This window comes from Rhinolophus sinicus, chromosome 17 (genome assembly GCF_057876585.1).
Source record: "Rhinolophus sinicus isolate RSI-liver-muscle chromosome 17, RSI-T2T, whole genome shotgun sequence".
Classification (NCBI taxonomy): Eukaryota; Metazoa; Chordata; class Mammalia; order Chiroptera; family Rhinolophidae; genus Rhinolophus; species Rhinolophus sinicus.
The window spans coordinates 113,107,340-113,127,045 of NC_142517.1; the positions used below are offsets into that span (position 1 = coordinate 113,107,340).

Genomic DNA, 19,706 nt, shown 5'->3' on the forward strand with positions numbered 1-19,706 from the left:
CACAAAGTACATACTGTTATCATCATCACTGATTATTCTGAGTCTCACTTGAGATTTCACCAGTTCTTGTTTTTCCTCCATATTTCTTCTATTCCTTTTTTACACCACGCAAGCTGAGTGTTCAAGTCTGACCTTGACCTAATTTTTACAGCAAGATTATTTTTCAGTTTGATTTGATTTTCTCAAGATCTTTAGGCAATTTCACAAAAACTATTTCACAATTCCTTTATTCTTAATCTATCGATCTTATGTTTCATCATCCTAATCAAAAGAACCTAGAGATTTCTGATCAGATCCAAGAAATTTTATAGTATATGGATCTTCCCATCTCTTTAAAACGATCAAAAACTGAGCAGAAAGATTTCTAAATTGTAAAGACAAAAAGAACCATATAAAGGCTAAAAAGCATAATTCTTTTAAAGTCTAAATGCAAAACATAGCATAGGGCTAGTAATCAGTCTAGTACTCTCTCCCCAAGCAAAAGAGGAAAGAGATTTTTGTGGAAAGAACAGGTGAAAAGCTCCAGGGAAGAAGAAACGGACCCACAAAGTATCTGCCCCACCTTTCTTCTCTGCGCGCCCGAAAGCGTGGGTCCTCAGGGTCGCGGGGAAACCGCTCATCTCCAGGCCTGCGGCCTTCCCACACCCCTGGAGGGCCCCGCGCTGCGCCACGGCCATCCCCCTCGCTGAACTCCCTGTGATCCGGAGGAAACGGAGGCCCGGGGCCTCCGCGCCTCCACTTCTCTTCTTGTGGTAAAGGTCCTCCTCGTCCCTCAAATTCACGTAACCGGTGGCCAAAGCGCTTGTCAGGGTGGAAGTCGTCTGGTCTGCTGAAGTCGTCGGGGAAGTCAGGGTGAGGGCCACGCCGATCAGGGGGACCCCTGCAGTCCTGGCCGCCGCGGAAAGGCCCCCTGTCTGGGCCGTGCTCAGGGCCGCTCTGTTCATGTCGCCTCTCTGACATGGGGCCCAGGTGGTGGTTTGGAGGGCCCCGGGAGTCACCTGCGGGAAACAAAGCTGATTTACCCCGACTTCAGCAATCCTGCCAACACAGGGCTGATTTTCAGCATCACAGTATTTCAGAATGCATTCTTTCATTTCAAATGTTTTCCTCCTAGGTTCTCAGCATACTTAGGGTCCTGACAAATGTCCCGAAGGCATCACATAATGGAAAGAACAAGCGTTTTGTGGTGAAGATTTCAATTTCATCACACGCTAGTTAAGGAACTCGACCTAGGGCATATCACTAATCTCAAACGAGATCAGCAATACCCAGCTTCCAGTACATTCAGCTGCTGTGAGGATTAATGTGGAAAACCTAAGAGAGCGCAGCGCACAGGCATGAGAATGAGCTTCCTTCCTCCCGGCCCCTATTCTTCAAGTGATTTCTTTTTCCCTGCTCAGTACCAGGAAGAAAACCTCAGAGAAAACTGCCAGGAAGCCAAGCAGGCATTCACCTCGGCACACGCTATACAGGTTGCAGAGCCCATAGCGGGGCCACGGGGCTGCCACCACCCAGGATAGCGCTCCTTTAACCTCTAGTTCATTTAATTTGTTAACCCACACGTTGATTCTTAACAAAATCTTCTGTAAGGCACATGGAACCATGAACTTCTCTAATAACTGAGTGGTGACCAAACAGCCTCACTGTACTTTCAAAGTTTATATGAACACTTTTTCTGCCCCTTTCTATGAATGATATCCCTCATCTATATTATCACCATTCTTTGCAGACAGTGTTTGGAAACCCACTAAAGGTTTTAAAAAATATTTGAACATGAAGTGTGATCAAAAAATAGGGTGAATGTTTAAATTTTAAAAAATTTATCACAGTAAGACACATTAATCCCCTCAAAATACTCCCCCTCACTTTGAACACACTTATCCCATCGTTCTTGCCACTTTCTGAAATAGTTCTGCAACTCCTCTGTCGTGAATGTCTTTAGTTGTGCTGTCGTGGCTGCCTCGATGTCCTGAAATGATTTAAAATGTTTACCTTTCATGGTCATTTTAACTTTGGGGAAGAGCCAGAAGTCACACGGTGCCAGATCTGGTGAATAAGGTGGATGAAGACACACCATAATGTTTTTGACAGAAATTGCCGTACCAGAAGCGATGTGTGACAGGGAGCATTGTCATGATGGAAGATGAAGACACTCACAAAAGAAGACTTCCAGAACTGCTTCAGAAAGTGGCAAGAACGATGGGATAAGTATGTTTGAAGCAAGGGGAGTATTAGGTTGGTGCAAAAGTAATTGCAGTTTAAAAGGTTAAAAAAAATTGCAAAAACCGCAATTACTTTTGCACCAACCTAATATTTTTTTTGGGGGTGGGCAATTAATGGCAATGTGTCTTTTACTGTAATACATTTTTAAATGTAAACATTCACTGTATTTTTTTTATCACACTTCATATATGCAAAGTACCAAATAAAAATCTCAAGAAGCCAATTAAATTTGTGATTGTTTACTCAGTTCACCTCCTAACTTTGAAGGGACCTGTTTTCCTGGCTACTGAACGATTGCAGCCATTATAAATTAATATCTATTTTCTGTCAACATGCAATTTAAACATTTCTGAAAAGCAGATAGTGAAAGGACACTCTTGTCTGTAAAACAACCAAGTTTTAAAATGAAATTCCTCTACTAGCCCAGCTCATGCCTCTTATTCTTTTCCCTGGCAACAAAGATGGACTTTGTGTCCTTGTGTCACAGTTGGCCACAATTTTCACCCTTCCAACGTCCTTCCTTTTGCATTTCTGTGCATTTCTCCTGGCCATGTCAATCCTTCCTCACTATTCAAACGTGTATTAAAAAACATGGAAATCTCAGCAAAAAAACACCATGAGAAGGACGCTCTCATCTTTCCTCCATTAAACCAGTCATATCCATGTTGAGAAAAGCACCTTCTGAGTTGCCTTTTTGTTCAATCAGTTTGCAAATATCCTAAGTCTGTTTCCTTCTGATGGATAGGTCCCCTCACTTCTCAGTGTGTTCCTGCAGCTAGTGGCTTCTCTCTGACATTATGTTGCTTAAACTTGGTGTGACCTCAGACGCAGCAGACCTCTGATCTGAGGAAGCTGAACATATTCCACTTTGAGTTACCTATTACCTCTATCTGCTTAAAAGTACCCTACTCCTCTAAGGAAAGAAATCACTGCTACAAATTAGAAGGCATATGGCCACCAATGATGTGGGGTGGCCACTGGTTAATCCAGTCGTGGATGACAGGACCCCTTTCTCGGCTCTCCCTTCTCCCTATGGTCCATGGGAGGAGAAAGAAAGGAGGGAAAAAAGAGAAAGAGATAGGCGGAGAAAAGGGGGAAGAAGGGGGGAGGGAGGGAAGGAGAGAAGGAGAGAAGGAGAGAGGGAGAGAGAGACAGAGAGAGAGAGGGAGACAGAGACAGAGAGAGAAACAAGGAGGCAAGGGAAATAGGTGGAAGCAGAGACGGGGTAGGGGAGAGGAAGAGGCAGGCCCTCAGTTGGTTGATGGCTGTACCTTGTGGGTAATTTTCTTAGGATCCCCAAACTCCAAAGATTGGTTCTTGATGTTTGCTTTCTCTTTTTCCCTGTTGGCCACTTCTATAGGATGGGACTAAAACAGACACATCCTCCTAATTCCTTTATCTCCTCCTTTCCCCCCTCAATAACTCACATAAATTCAAGACTAAGCTTTAAAGTCTCAAAGCCCAAGGGCTGTAAATGCTGACGTGGACTTTTCTTAACCTGAGAAACAGGGTTTGTGGGCTTAGGCAATTGAACAATAAAAGCAGTGAAGTTCTCTGCAATGCCGTCTCCACAGAGCTCATGCTGTCTGGTTTGTGTGCTCCCACTGGATGTAACAGCTCCATCTCCTAACTTCCCTCCATGTACACAGCCTCAGCCCATCCTCTAGCCCTCCATCCAGCAGGCTGGGCCCACCTTACTCCTGCTCCAACTCTTCATCCGGGTGTGAGAGAATAACCCTTCTGGGAACAGGGAACTCCGGCTGCTGCCTGCGCTCTTTCAACTCTTGGAATTAACTCTTAATTTTCAAATAGCCTCAAATCTAAATACTGATGCTTGTCACTTCTGCATTCCATAGCAACAACCTGAGGCACAATACATCAGTGGTCACTTTCTCCTTTTCAAATGGTACAGAACAACGTAACCAGCTAAACAATCAGTGCATGACACACTTGGGGGGGGGGGGGGGAAGGAGATGATTTTAAAAACATTGTTAAAATCCCTGAATTCTTTATCCCCTCAGAAAACTGAAAGTGAAACAGCTCAGCTGTCCGGGTGTTGTTAGGCCTTTGCACGGGGTGAGCACAGGTGGCACCCCCATTCCCAACAAACAGACAGGCCACCTGTGGCCCAGGCCTGTTGGAGTGGCCATCCGTCCGGTGGCCGCACTGCCAGCTTCTGGTAACAAGGAGCTCATTTCCTGCAGGCAGCACTTACGGCTAACTAAAGCAAACATGTGAATGAAAACAACACAAGACAAAGCTATTACCTGAAATGAATGTGCTCTTATTTTTCCTAAAGGTTCAAATGAACATTCTATCAATTCCTTACCAATAAAACTCTTTATTGTAAGATTTACCCAATGGTAGTAAAAGTCTCGTCTGCAGCCGAGCAGGTATTTACCTTTGTTAGGACCAGGTCCTTGTCCAGGATTAAGAGGGGGGATGCGACCTTGTGCTCCCTGCTGCCCTAGGCCTGGTATCAGGGGTGGGGGGCCTGCGTTCTGTCCTTCCTGAAAAGATGTTTTTAAAGCAGGGATGTGAAATCATAGGCTTGTACTTCATGAATAGCAATTTTATTATAATGTGACAAGATAAAAACACTTGGTTGCCCCAAAGCCTCCAGCTGTAAATATGTAGCTAGTGACATTATAGCAAAACTGTCCTTCAATTTGGGGAAAGGAGATACTTCTCTTATCGTAAAAGGAAATACTTATATTTTAAACCTGCTGATAGGTTTTATTTAAAGCTAGATCTTTACTTGTAATGCCAAGCAAGAACCTCAATGGAAAGTCAGAAATCGTAACATACTAGTAACAACACTCTACACAGAAGAAGGAATTCTGGCAAAAGAACAGGCCTGGCTGTCCGCCAGACAGGACAGGCAGACTGCTTTCGCATCCATGGCTCTTTTCCAGGCACAGGAAAATCACCCAACCTCCAAGAGGTCAGGACTAGGGGGCCGTAGGGGGCGGGGGAGAAAGGTGTCGGGGGTCTGCACTGCTTTCCTCCTCACTTCCCTCTCCCCTCTACCTTCCAATCTGCCCCTTCCTCGGCACCCTACTCTGTCACCTGTGATCATGTTGGATGCATCAGGCTCTCACAGCTTCTGTCTGATACGAACCTGCTCCTCTTATCCTCTCAATCTCCTTGCTCTGGAACCCCAGCTTGTCCCTAGTCTTCATATTCTGTATTTATATCTAACCATGTCTAAATTCTGATTCCCCACACTGTCCAGGAAACTTGGATCAGGTCTCCTAACAAATAAATAAACAAACGTGTGTGTGTGTGTGTGTAGATATATGCAGCTAATCATCCCTTCATATAAAAATGCAGTTTGCACATTCTAAACTAATGACATGGGAGAGCAGCCTTGATAGGACGTGGAGCACCACAGTTACAAACAGCCATCGTGATCTCAATGCTAGTAATTTCTATACTCATGCTTCCTGTCCCTTTAACCCACAGACAGCTCCTACCAATATCTTTCATGCTGCTAATTTAACACCTGAAAGCAATTCCAATAAAGTAAACCAATTAAAACAATTGGTTTAATAACTAAACAATTGATTTAAAAACATAGTTTGAGATTCATATTGTGATATATTTAATAGTCCACTTCATTATTATTACTCCTTCAGCTGTGATGCTATTCTCAAGCCACTATGACCACCTGTGAGACACTTGTACCAGCAGTGACTGGCTTCACAGCACTTGAAGTGCCGCCTCAGTGCAGAGTGTATTTTCCCCATATGTAATGCCTTCAAGTTGGAAATAAGTAATACCTGATTGAAGGGGGCCCGGGGCCCATCACCTAGCAGAGCTGTTTTCTGCTGCTGGAACGGTATTGGCCCTTGAGATGGATGTGGCCCTCTTGCCGGGTTCTGCTGTCCCTGAGGTCCAGGGGGTCCTGGCATGCCACCCTGGGGTGGAGGTCCCAAAGAGCCCTGAGGCAGCCCTTGCTGACCTTGTGAGCCTGCAGGCCCTCGCAATTCCTGGGGAGGGCCCAGCAGTGATCCTTGGGGTGGAGGCCCCTGCATGCCTCGCATCTCCTGAGGACCCCTCATTTCCTGAGGGCCGTGTCCCAGCAGTCCACTTGGAGGGTGAGGGCCTCTCATCTCTTGAGGTGGGTGGCCCATCATCATCCCTTGGGGAGCAGGCCCCTGATTCTCTCGAGGGCCTGGAGGACCCTGCATTCCTCTTGGATTCAGTCCCATCAGAGGTCCCTGAGACACAGGACCTTGGATCCCTTGAGACCCTGGCCCACCTTGTATCCCATGAGGATGAGGAGGTCCTTGCATTCCTCTGGGACCAGGTGGTCCCTGCATACCTTGAGTACCAGGAGGCCCCTGAGGTCCCATGTGACCCTGGGGACCAGGTGGGCCTTGGGGGCCTATGTGGCCTTGTGGCCCAGGTGGACCCTGAGGACCCATATGACCTTGAGGACCAGAATTACCCTGTGGTCCAGGTGGCCCCTGAGGTCCCAAAGGGCCATGAGGCCCAGGATGCCTTTGCATGCCTTGGGGCCCGTGCATATCCTGGGGCCTCGGCAACCCCTGGGGTGGGCCTTGGGGCCCTTGTGGTCCCATGAATCCTTGTGGCCCCCCACCTCCCTGGTGCAGTGGAGGACCTTGTGGTCCCATTTGTCCCTGGGGTCCAGGCGGTCTAAACTGTCCCTGTGGACCTGGAGGCCCCATCTGAGCCATGTTCATTGGCATCTGCTGAGATGGATGGGGCTGTTGAAAACCTTGTGGGATCTGAGACATTGGACTTTGTCCTGGAAAGGGCTGGGGTCCGAGGAGAGGGGTGCCAGATGAAGGAGGAGGCTGAATTTGCTCAGCCTGTTTCTGTGCAAGTCTTTCAATTTTAAGTTGCTGGAAAGAAAAAAAGAAAGAAAAAGCATACTGAAAAATTAGCCAGAGCTGTAGAGGATGGCAATATACTGCCGTCACTTATTTCATTGGGGGAGCCTCAAAACAAACTGAGGCATCAACCCCTTAATGCCCCAACAGTAACTAGAGTCCATATAACATTCAGGTATTCTGAGGGTACTCAAGCTTCAACATTCACTCCAGACTGCCTCTTTTTAGGTGCTAGGAAACAGCAGTCAGGTTTATTTATATCCATCTTGATCAGGGAAAGCCCAATAATTTACTGGTGTTTTATCATCCTTGCTAGCTGTCAAAGATAGGAAAAATAACAAACCCCCTACTCTAGAACTGAAGGATAAGAGTTTTTATCTGTGGAACAATAAGTTAATCCAAATTTAAATAATGTTGGCTTTATCTTTTCTTTTAAAAATGTATGTTTAACTTAGGTCCACTCACTGCTTGACTGATCTGGTTAGAAACTAGCTTCCTAATGTAGTAATACGAAATGCTGGTGCTCCTCAGACCCGTCTGAGTCCCATCCCCTCTCCTCCAAGCCTATCAGTAAAAAATGCTATCACTACTTTCTTAGATCAGCTGGAACCCCCTGAAGAGCTTCACAAATACCTCCAGAAGCTGTGGGTTAGTGTACTGTAATGTGGCCATTTCTTGCTCAATTTCTGCTTGTGTTTTTTTCTTCTCTTCCAATTTAATGTCCTCTTTTCTATCATTCAGTACCTCGTTTGGGGCAGGAATTGGAACCTTATTTTGCATCCAAGCCTTGGGGAAGAAGAGAATATTAAAATATACCCTAAGTGTGTAAATTATAATGACAGAATGAGAAAATCATTCTATAATATCATTGGCTCATTCCAACTTGCCAAATACAAGTTGGCTCACCTGGTATATTATCTTTATTTCTAATGCTCATTCTTAGTGACACAGGAATGGAATTAGGCAAGCACATTATGGGATAGAAATTATTAAACTGATAAAAGCAGTAAGATTTTGCATGTTACTAAGAATGTGAAGCTTGCCTGCGTCTTCAAAAGGGCACACATACTTCATGTTGAAGGGACAGATAACACAGAAGACAGAAAGTGTAGAAAAGACACTCTCTCTGTCCATGCCTTTTTTCATCTTCCTCTGATAATGTGGATGACAGTAAGGAGGTGAGAACAAAAGAAGATCTAGAAAAGATTCATGACAAACTCAGCACTGACTGCAAAGCAACAGATGGGAACTATGTCTAAGAACGTCTGAAATATGTGAAGAATGTTCCAGAAGAGTTGATTGGACAGAAATACTTCAAGAGATGAGAGAATCCGAGAAATGCATCTCTGAACTTCCATTAGTCTCACCAAGCAGACTCTCGCAGTGCACAATGAGCTGGGGCCACCTTAGTTACTCACCTGTTGGAACTGAGCAGGAATGGGTTTTGCATAAGGAACTTTCTTCTGAGGCACTTTTTTCTGATCCTTTTGCATCACTTCCTCCATCCCCCAATCTAAACCTGGAATTGTCATTTCAATTTCATTTGATTCATCTTTCCCTGTAATCATAAAGATAAGTAGTTAGCAAGGAAATGAAAGAAAGTGGCTACTTCACCAATGAACACATTTTAGAAGAACAAATTGTAAATGTTATGCAGCTTACATCACTCATATCAACATTTCTCAACATAAATCATTTTGGCGTTTTCAAAATAATTTAATATCATGAAACGAAATGGATCTACAAAAATAAAATTTATAGGTACAACTCTTACCCATCTGCTCTTGTTCCATGGCTAATTTGAGTTGTTCTGGGATTCCCATCCCTGGAATTACTGCCAGGCTATTAGGTTCAAGGTCATCTATAAATAGGAATACATCCATTGTCAATAGAAATTTTATAAATGTAGTGGCTCAATACAACTAACACCTTTATAAAAATGAAACCTATTGCTGGTGATTTACAAATTAATAAACTATAAAACTAAAATTCATTTTTGTAAAATCTTTTCAATACTAACACTTTTATAACAGAATATCAGGTTTCCAAGAAGGATAAATGTGCAAGAGGCTCACCATATTCTACTCCATCTTCAGACATTCCTGGTAATAGGTTTAAATTATATCGATCTCGCATTTTATCACCTGGCCGGTTTCGGGTCCAGAATTTGCTGTCAACATAAAAGTAATTGAATGGGGAAGGGCGGGAAAATGGTTTCAGTGTATTTCTGGGACATAACAGTACTAAGCAGTCCCCTGGTAAACACAGCAGTTTTACAATGCTTTTCCTCTAAAAATTTAAAATTTAGAAAGATTTTTTAAAATCCGAAAGCAAAACAGAATTTGAACAACAAAGTCATATCCAATACCCAATCTCCTTCTTGTGATATATGTATTTATAAACCACTATAAAAATGTTCCTAAGAATAAGATAGACTACACATGAATACATTGATCTACCAATAAAAATATGTATTTATTTCCCTCTGCCCTATGAACACAGTCATTCCTCATTACTTTCTATAACGCTTACCTGGTGTGGTCGTTGGAGCCGGAGCAGAGAATATGCCCAAGAGGGTGCCAAGCCAGACTCCAGATCATCCCTTCGTGGGCCATCTCCATCCCACCCACCTCTTTTTCTACCCTGTAACAGCACCACAGAAACAAGTCTTTCTCACAAAAGTTACCAAAAAAAGAGAGAGAGAGAGAGAGAGAGAGAGAGAGACATTTTTTTCTAGTGTAACACAAAGCTACCAAAGCCTGTTACTTTGAATCTGGTCAATTCCATATGTTGCATGAGTATTGATTTGTCATCAGTAATATATTCTTTTAGCCAAAGAGCACTTCAGAGAGGAAAATGCTTCAAGAATGTAAGAAGTCTCTGATATAGGACATATGAACACTCAGAAAAAATACAAACATTACCATGTTTTACACTTTCAGGTGCTCTCTTCATAAAATATACTTCTTTATATAATAAGTGTTACATACCCAACATGCCAGAATAACAAAGAGCCATCGGACCCTCCACTGGCAAAAAGTCCTTCGTGAACAGGATGCCAGGCCACAGCTGTAAAACAAAAACATGGGGAAAGACAAAATTATTAGGACTTCAGAAAACTAGCAGGCAGTAGTCAAAATGAGAAGTCTATCTGACTGCCACTGACCTGTGGCTTCTTTCTTATGACCTCGGAAGACTTGAAGCTCTTCTTTCAGGTTTCGGATGTCAAAAAGTTTACAGAGATGGTCACGTGATGCTGTAAGTAGCCAATTGCCATTGAGATTTAATTTCACTTCCATCACTGTGTTTTTATGGGCATGACTAGAAATAAAGTACCAAGAAAATCATCTTTCAGAATTCAAAACAAGTCTAAATTGATAGAGCAGCCATTTTTGTTGAAAGGCACATGGGTCAAGATGGTAAGAGGGTTAGCCTAGAAGTAATAAAGCATGAAGTAGTAATATTACAGGACCACAGTTAAAAGTGCATTTGAAAGAAACAGGTCAATGACAGAAACAATGTCTGTTACCTAAGCATTGCTTTCTTTAACCAATTAAAAAGTAGAGCTTCAACTGGAGAGAAAAGTTTATCTATGAAGCACAGGAAGCACTTGAATACATAAATTACTATTCAATAAAGCTCATTAAACTTTAAAAATTCAATGGAGCTCCTCTCATTAAGACAAAGCATAAAAAAGGACACAGGGTAGTTTGAGGGTTTATGTGAACTTGAGACAGTGATGAGGCCTGCACAATGCATGTCTCTCAGGAACACCATTCCTGAGGCGTTCGAGTTGGCCACAGCCATTGGAGGTGCGCAGCACAGCAGCCTTGCTCCAACCAGCTCATTCTGTGTATAGCTCACTTCCCAATCAGAAGGACTGGGGTATAGCTGTTTGGTCAAAAAAACATTAACAACATATTCGTATCACTGTGAATGTTTACAGATAATTCAAACAGAAAATTTTATAATGTAGCTGAATCATAAGTAAGCACCTCAGACCAAAAAAAAGGCGGGGGAGACTGATTTAAATATGGAGGGAAAGCATCTCTATAGATGTAGTGAGATGGAGAAAGCTGGGCTATACGTCTAGTAAGTGGCAAACACATCGACTCCATACAGTGCCGAAAGGTGTTATGGTGAGAATAGTAATAACTACCTCCTCACCCTCCTCCCCACCGCCCACCCCTGTGATACCCAAATTAAACTTAGACATACGTGGCAGAACAAAAATCAAGCCTTACTTCATTGCAAATTCAGAGACAGATCATATTTAATTAATAAGAAGGCTTATAGATACAAGTCCATCTGTTGTCTACACTGCTTTTTCAGGAATACATGAAAGGAGAGAAAGCTAAATGTTAAAGAAAACAGGCAGGTTTGTTCCCCTTTGTTTAGGGACCAAGGCGGGGTTCCTATCACTTACAGTGTTGCAAGACTCTGCCCAGTCTTGGGATCCCAGAACTTGATTGGCTGTTGACTATCTTTACTTCCTGAAACAACTAACCCTTTTGTTGGATGCCAGTCTACACATTTCACATCAGCACCATGCCCTGTCGGAAACAAGTTAAGATAAAAACCTAATCAGTCATGTATAGTTAAAGCAGACTCCATTCTCATTTAAACCAAAGCAGAGAAACCTGTCAAATGCTTTGGATCCTAGTGCTCAACATCTCAAACTTTTACAAGACTCTGGGCTTCGCTTTCGAGGCCCAGACGCGCAGGAACCATTCCTCTTCTGGAACCAAGCTCATCTCGCCCACTTGCTGGCAGTCGAGTTAAGGCTTACTGGAGCTGTGCCTCTCAAGCCGCCATATATAAAGCTTCCTAAACTTTTCATGCTGTTCATGTATCATACTGATTATTAGTCATGATTCTTGTCATTCACTTTAGTAGTCCTTAAGATCAGAAGTCCTAAATTGAGGTTCAGACACTACCACTTTCTAGATGTGATGACAGGAAGAGTATTCCATCTTTCTGATCCTATTTACTCAAAAGCAGAATGACAAAAATAATCCCTGCTTTGTTCACCCATGTCAGATGGGATGAAAGCAGAAGACACCCTACTGAGTAATTATTGTATGTTAGGTGAAGTATTGAGCACTTGTAAGCATCACCTCTTGAAATCTTGACAAAATCCTAAGGAAAGTATTATTATCACCATTTTACAAGTGAAGAGACAGGAAGGCTGGAGGGTTTAGATAACATGTTGCACATTCCTAAGCTAGTCACCCAGAACAGTGGCTGGGATCTGAGCCTGGTCTACAGGATTCCAGAGTTCTTTGAACCCTGTGCTAGAGCAGGAGGTCACATCACAAATGTAATAGATTAACTGTTACTAAAAATCACAAAAGTGAAAATCAGAACCTATAGAACTGAAAGAAATGTTTGAAAAAATGGGGTGCTGTACAAAAAGAGCCCCAGGAATATTTCATACAGAAAAATGCACTAAGAAGTAAGGTGAAGAGTGAGGTAAAGAGCCTATGAAACAGCTCCTTCTCTAACCTGCATCAAATCCAGCTTCTGTGAAGTTTGAGGTGGGAAGGAGGAAGGATATTAGAAGAACAGAAAAATAGGGAAGGAGAGAAGGAGGAAGAGGTAGCTCTGGAGGCGTTGGAAAGTGAATTTGCACCAATTCGGAAGGGAGTGATTCGCATGCCACCTGGGCATGGACTGACTTATCTAAGTATCCTGTGCTGGCAGGCACGCAGGGAGACATCAACTATCTGGGGAACAGTTTGGCAATGTGTACGAAAAGCATGAAAAACAGGTGGACAATTGGCTCAGTTGGTTAGAGAGCGGTGCTCATAACACGAAGATCACCGGTTTGATTCCCACATGGGCCAGTGACCCTCTACAAGTAGATTAAAAACAAAAACAAAAAACGATTTGACTTGGAGCTGAGCTGCACCCACCACAACTAGACTGAAAAAAAAAACGACTTAACTTGGAGCTGATGGGTCCTGGAAAAACACACAGTTCCCCAATAAAAAATTAAAAACAAAAAAAGTGTGAAATTATAGCTCCTCTAAGCCTATGTCTCAGAATTTACCACAGGAAAATAATGGATGTCCAAAAAGATTTGTCTACCAGGATGTTTACTGATACAGTTTATTTTTAAATGCCCTTGAATAGGAAACAAATGTATTACAAAATAAATTTTGGTATAATGTATGTGCCTTATTAGATGTGAACGGTTAGTCTAAGAGTCACACCTATCCTATACTGCCTTATCAGATGTGAAAGGTTAGTCTACATAAGTGTTACAGGAGGAAAAGAAAACAAAAATATATACCCTCCTATTGCTTCTGTAATGCATAAAGACTCACTGAAGGATGGTACATAGCAGACAGGGAACTGCGATAGGAGCGGGCCTATTCAAGCCTTTACATTATTTTATTTTTGAACTATGTGCATGTATTATCTACTTCAAAAAAAACAAAGTTATCTAAAAAAATTTGTGCAAAAAGTATGTTCAGCATGCTAATACTTGTAGCTGAGACATACACTGACACAGAGCACACATATTTGCTCAAAAATACATAAAATATGTCTTAAAAAATACACAAGAATTTGATGATATTAATAGCCTACAAAAAGGGAAATTGGGTAGTGAGAGGACATGGGTAAGGAGTTTTCACTGTACATTGTTTGGTCATTTTAAAATATTTAAACATGTGAATAACCTATTGAGAAAAAAATTTACTAAGTAACAGTGGATTACCTCTAGCAAGTGGGTATGAAATCTTTGTAAGTAGCATATAATATTTTTGTAATTTTATTAAGAAATAAAAAAGAGGCTGGATGGACCTAGAGGGTATTAAGAGAAATAAGACAGAGAAAGATAAATACTGTACGATTTCACGTATATATAGAATTTAAAAAACAAACAAACAAAACAGAATAAAACTCATAGATACAGAGAACAAACTGATGGTCACCAGATAGAAGGGCGGTGAGGGGATGAGCAAAAAAGGTGAAGGGGATTAACAAGTATAAACTGCCAGCTATAAAAATAGTCATGAGGATGTAATGTTCAGCACAGGGAATAGAGTTAATATCATAATAACTGCATGGTACCAGATGTGTACTAAGCTTACTGGTGTGATCACTTCGCAAGGTATACAAATGCCTAATCACTATGTTGCACACATGAAATTCATTTAATGTATGTCAACTACAATTAAAAATAAATTTTAAAAAAATGAAAAAGAGGAAAAATAAAGATTAAGCTGGCATGGAAGTTGATAAACAACTACTTCCTTCTTCAGAGAAAAAGTTACTGAATTCCCAAAGATGTAACAAAAACTATTTGAAACAATAAAATTCTACCCTCTCATGTCAATGTGGATATATTTAGATCCAGAAGAATCACACTAGAAATTATTTTCCTAAGAAAATAATTTTAAAGATTTTTAAAAGTTTTATATTTAAAAGATGGTATTTGAAGTCTTGTTCATAATTGTAAAAAAGTATAAACAAATTTTAGAAGTGGAATGTAAAATGAACAATACCATACCCCAAAAATAGAACAAACATGTCACGTTTAAGATGAAGATCCTGGGAACAACAAAACAACTCAGGAAATTAACTGAACTTTTAAAAGGCAAACAAAATAATACATGCACAAACTATGCATATGGTATGAGAATGATTAAAATGTACAGGTATAACTACAAAAATGTAGATACAAATAAGCAGGAAATGAAAATTACATTGGGATAGCGGAAACAAAGGTAAAGTTCTGCTATTCACCATTCCTCTGTTATGTTGTGGTTTTAACCATTAACAACATGGGTTAGATTTTTTTGCATATGAACATTTTCACGTTTTTTAAAAGAGGAAAAAACACCACTGAATGCATGTTACTTTGCTAGGTAACATTCTCTTGATCAAATTGGAAAAATTAAATTTGGCGACAACCAATGTTACTAACAGAGTAATAGACATTCTCACCCATAATTGGTTGGAAAATAAATTAGTGCATCCTTTTGGGGAGGCCATTTAGCCACATCCACCAAAATGTTAAATATTCATAGTCTTTCGTTCTGTAATTCCTCTACTAGGAATTTACCCTCTGTCTGTAACTGTAAAAACACACCAAGATTTATGCACAAAGATAGTTACTACTCCTTGTTTGAATTGCAAGACTGGAAACAACCTAATGATGAATCAATGGGGGGTGATTTAGAAAAATTAAGGTAAATCCATATAGTTGAATTCAGTACAGCTGTTAAAACTGAGGCAGAAAGAGGGAGCTTTTGGGGGTGATGGAAATCTTGATTATCGTGCTGGCTACAAAAACAGAGAAAAGGGACTTTTTAGAGAGACTGAAATTATATCTTGATGATGGTGTATATGCCAGGGGTACCAAAAAAATGTACACAAGTGGACACTTTGGTCAACGTTGCTCAAGCAGTAGTTCGCCGTCATCAGAAGTATCTGGACGCTGATGGTAACCACTTTGAGCACCTCTTGTAATTGCAGAAGTCAAACGTGACTTGTATTCATCTTTTGTTATCGGTATATATTGAGTATTACAATTTTAATAGTTTTTTCCTTTCTTAAAATGTGTATACATTTTTTGGCACCCTCTGTATTTGTCAAAACTCATAGAAGTGTATACCTAAAAAGGATGAATGCAACCATATGTAAATTATACCTCAATGACTCATTTTTAAAAGTTATAAGCAAAAAAGCAAAGTGAAATTTAGTCCCATTTGTTAAAGAAAATTTAAGCTGAGTTTTTAGGGTGAAGAAAATGGTATGGGAATAAGAAGACATTTATTTTTCTGTACTACTTGAAGTTTTTGAGATGTGCTTTTATTTTACTTGATGGAAAACTTTGACTTCCCTCTATTCAAAACTCATGAGAATGACTGATACCAATTAGTGCCTTTGTTTGCCAATACAGAAGCAACCAGTGTATGTGGTGCCAAAAAAATGTGCTTCAGAGCCTCAGTGGGATGTTATTTTTATCATTGACAGTTCCTGGCTCAATATGGCTAAATTAAGTTCCAAGGATTATTACGGGTTTTGCTCCCTGGCATGCCACATATAAACAATATATATAAATTATCTCATAGAAAAATGATTAAGTCCCTAACACACGGTTTATATGAATTGCAACCTAAAAATGCCTCTACACTAATTTTTATCATTTCAAAGGTCCAGAATTTCAGGATAAAAGTTCTTTGTGATGTCCACACATGGAAATTTCACGAATGTAGTATTTGCAATGCTGAAGCAATTAACATAGATTTAACGAAAAATTCATTCAAGTGACAATTGTTCTTACCTATCATGACCTAGATATTTTAGAACTAAAATCATCTTGTTAATGGCTCAAGTTTTCAGGACTAAGGCTTTCTTGCCAATGAAAGACCAAGTATTAAAAGTGGCATCTAAATAAACTTTCCAGAATCAAGCTCTTGAAAAACATGAAGATAAAACTCTCCAGGGCCAGCCCGGTGGCTCAGGCGGTTAGAGCTCCGTGCTCCTAACTCCGAAGGCTGCCGGTTCGATTCCCACATGGCCCAGTGGGCTCTCAACTGCAAGGTTGCCAGTTCAACTCCTCCAGTCCCACAAGGGATGGTGGGCTCCGCCCCCTGCAACTAAGATTGAACACTGCACCTTGAGCTGAGCTGCCGCTGAGCTCCCAGATGGCTCAGTTGGTTGGAGTGCGGGCTCTCAACCACAAGGTTGCCAGTTCGAGTCCTCGACTCCCGCAAGGGATGGTGGGCTGTGCCCCCTGCAACTAGAAAACGGCAACTGGACCTGGAGCTGAGCTGCACCCTCCACAACTAAGACTGAAAGGACAACAACTTGAAGCTGAACGGCACCCTCCACAACTAAGATTGAAAGGACAACAACTTGACTTGGAAAAAAAGCCGGGAAGTCCACACTGTTCCCCAAGAAAGTCCTGTTCCCCTTCTCCAATAAAGTCTTTAAAAAACAAACAAACAAACAAACAAAAAAAACTCTCCACACCAAACCTGCTCCTACAAGGCCTACCACAGGAACAGCCCTGTCGGGGAACAGCCAGTATCTACAGGCTGACGAATAAACACATATAATCCTCAGCAGGATGGCAGAGCTGTAAGGAAGCCAGACATAGGCAGGTGGTTACCAAGGAAAGACCCCGGGACTCTTGGGAAAGGTCACAGTGCCTTATCCATACTTGACTGCAATTAGAAACAGAGGATATGCTTGAAGAAAAATTGCAGTATTGAGACTTGAAGGTTCAATTGCCAAGTTCTAAAATGAAGAGACTCTAGTTGCAAATACTAACAAACAAGATTGTTGTACTAAATCCATGTGGAATTTCCTTTGAATACTTATACTTAAGAATTTAACTCGCACTGTCTAATACAGTAGCTATTAGCCACATGTGGCTATTTAAATTTGTTTTAATTAAAGTTAAAAAAAATAGGTTCTTCAGTCACACTAGTGACATGTCATGTGCTCAACCATATGCGACTAGTGGCTAGCATACTGCACAGCAGAGATATAGAATATTTCCATCATCACAAAAAGCCCTTTGGACATGACGGATTTCGACTACAGACTTTTTTAAAAAACACTTCTCTTTAAAATCCCATAATCATATTACTATTATTCACTATCTCAGTTACACAATAACAACAAAATTATCTTCAACTGACACTAAAGCTAAGGATGTCCTGTGAAGTTACCCTGGCCTGTAATTGTTACATAGGAGACACTGAGGCCTAAAGTCAGTGGCCAGAGGTGGCCCAGGTTTTCTTTTTCCCGTTCCTATCTTCCTTTATCTCACTAACCTGTAATATCCAAACCAAGTGGCAGAAGAGTTCCTTTTGTTCTGTTTCACACATCAATCAACTTGCACTTTGCCAAATGTAACTGAGGAGTTTGTAGAAGACAAACTTCTGCATACCTTTCCATCTTTCAGAACTATGTAAGGAAAAAATTAGGGATCAAATCTAAAAATAAATATGTAACTAAGAAGTACTTCTTTTAACCATCTGAAAAGTAATCGCATTGCTTCTGAGGACCAGCATTCTGTAAGAATAAAGGTGTGGGAAGAACGGACTCTGGGTGCAATGTGACACATAGATGATGTATCAAGGAATTGTACACCTGAAACCTATGTAACTTGACTAATAATTGTCACCCCAATGAACTTTAATTAAAAAAAAAAAAAAAAAAAAGAATAAAGGAGTGTGGCAACCATGACTTAAGTCCATGCAAAGACATTCCAAATTAATCTAACACAGAGATGAGGTCTTGAGGGAATGAACTTCCTTAGCTAAACATTCCCTCAGGGTCCTAGCAAAATGCAAGTGACAGAATTAGCACCTCCTGGAGACAAGTGGCACTGCGTTGTGGATTAACCTGTGTGTGACACACCAGAATTGTTTATTAAATCATAATTATTTGCAAAACGCAACCATTAATTGCGCATTAGAATTTACACCTAATGGGAGGTAGGAGGGAAACAATTTTACTTATTCCACTTGATCATTCTTTCACAGGTCCATTTATTTCCTTTCACTCATTCATTAATTCAAAATAAGTGTGCACAGCATTTATGGGGCCCCTATTATGGGGTGCTAAAATGTGACCAAACAAAGTGAGGAATAAACACCAGGGAAGTATCTGTAGAATCACACAGTCCAGGTAATATAACTTTAACGAAATTTAACATTGAGAAAAATTTTCTGAATGAAGATTGAAATTAAGCTCACAAAACTAATACAGGCTTCAGAGATCTTTCTCCACAAAAAACAAAATCTTTAAAAAAAAAAGTAGTAACGTTACTATGCCTGGAAGAGCAAGGTGCAGAATGCAGATTTTTCCTAATGAAAAAATACCTAATGTGTTTTTCCAAAGGAGATTCTAAAAGTACAGTGCAGACTCTTTACCACACACCCTACAATTCTAAGGATAGATGGATTAGTCATCAGATATTTGGTGAACAGTTCTAGACTTACTTTTGTAGGAAGTGGAGCGTTCCTTGTTGATTATTTCCTCTCAGAACTGTAAGCTGTGTGTACTGAAGGACAGAAGCCACTAAGGGAAGACGGTCTGTTTCTGAATTTTTCCCTTATAGAAGGAGGTTCCCTGGCTTCTGTGAAATTGTATGTAAACTCTGTGCCCCTGAGCATTTGTCCAGAACCTTCTCTTTCCTGCACAGCCTCATGAGATCCTAAGGGACCTGTCATCCCATACGTAAATAGCCTGCCTTGAGACAATGTATTTGACCCCAAGGCTCGGTGAACAGTCTGAAAACCAATATATAGTTTTATTTGAAGGTCAGAAATAGTGTCCATTTTCCCATTTTATTTTTTCTGGATCAGACCGTTATATGAACAAATCGGAAGAAAAAATTCTTTTATACATAAAGTACAAAAAGCACCACGATTTTCTAACACAGGAAGAAAAAAAGCAAACAAAGAATTCACGTACCATCTCGTACAACATTAACAGTTGAAAAACTGTTATTCAAGAAAATGTGTAAAACATTGATAATAAACTCAGGCTCCTTCCAGCTACAAGAACATAAAAGGTAACAGATCAGTTGAAGGCAAAGAGTCCACGTCGCCATGGTCCACAGCCTGACTCTTCAACAGGTCAGCAAATGCA

General features: G+C 40.9%; 1 protein-coding gene across 11 annotated transcripts in view; it reads right to left on the reverse strand.

Annotated features, from left to right (window-relative positions):
- Positions 1-19,706, reverse strand: part of WDR33 (WD repeat domain 33) — a 127,867-nt gene that overhangs the window by 7,226 nt on the left and 100,935 nt on the right. For 5 of the 11 annotated variants that reach the window (XM_088794035.1, XM_074334643.2, XM_019717944.3 and 2 more), the window contains 11 exons: positions 11,509-11,635; positions 10,249-10,403; positions 10,073-10,151; positions 9,615-9,725; positions 9,158-9,252; positions 8,857-8,943; positions 8,501-8,640; positions 7,716-7,868; positions 6,006-7,094; positions 4,625-4,733; positions 563-1,013 (listed from right to left, as the gene is read on the reverse strand). In XM_088794035.1, the coding sequence (XP_088650161.1) occupies positions 563-1,013; positions 4,625-4,733; positions 6,006-7,094; positions 7,716-7,868; positions 8,501-8,640; positions 8,857-8,943; positions 9,158-9,252; positions 9,615-9,725; positions 10,073-10,151; positions 10,249-10,403; positions 11,509-11,635 (2,596 nt within the window). The remainder of the gene's footprint in view (positions 1-562; positions 1,014-4,624; positions 4,734-6,005; positions 7,095-7,715; positions 7,869-8,500; positions 8,641-8,856; positions 8,944-9,157; positions 9,253-9,614; positions 9,726-10,072; positions 10,152-10,248; positions 10,404-11,508; positions 11,636-19,706) is intronic. The other 6 variants (XM_088794034.1, XM_019717947.3, XM_088794036.1 and 3 more) reach the window with 3 other exon arrangements.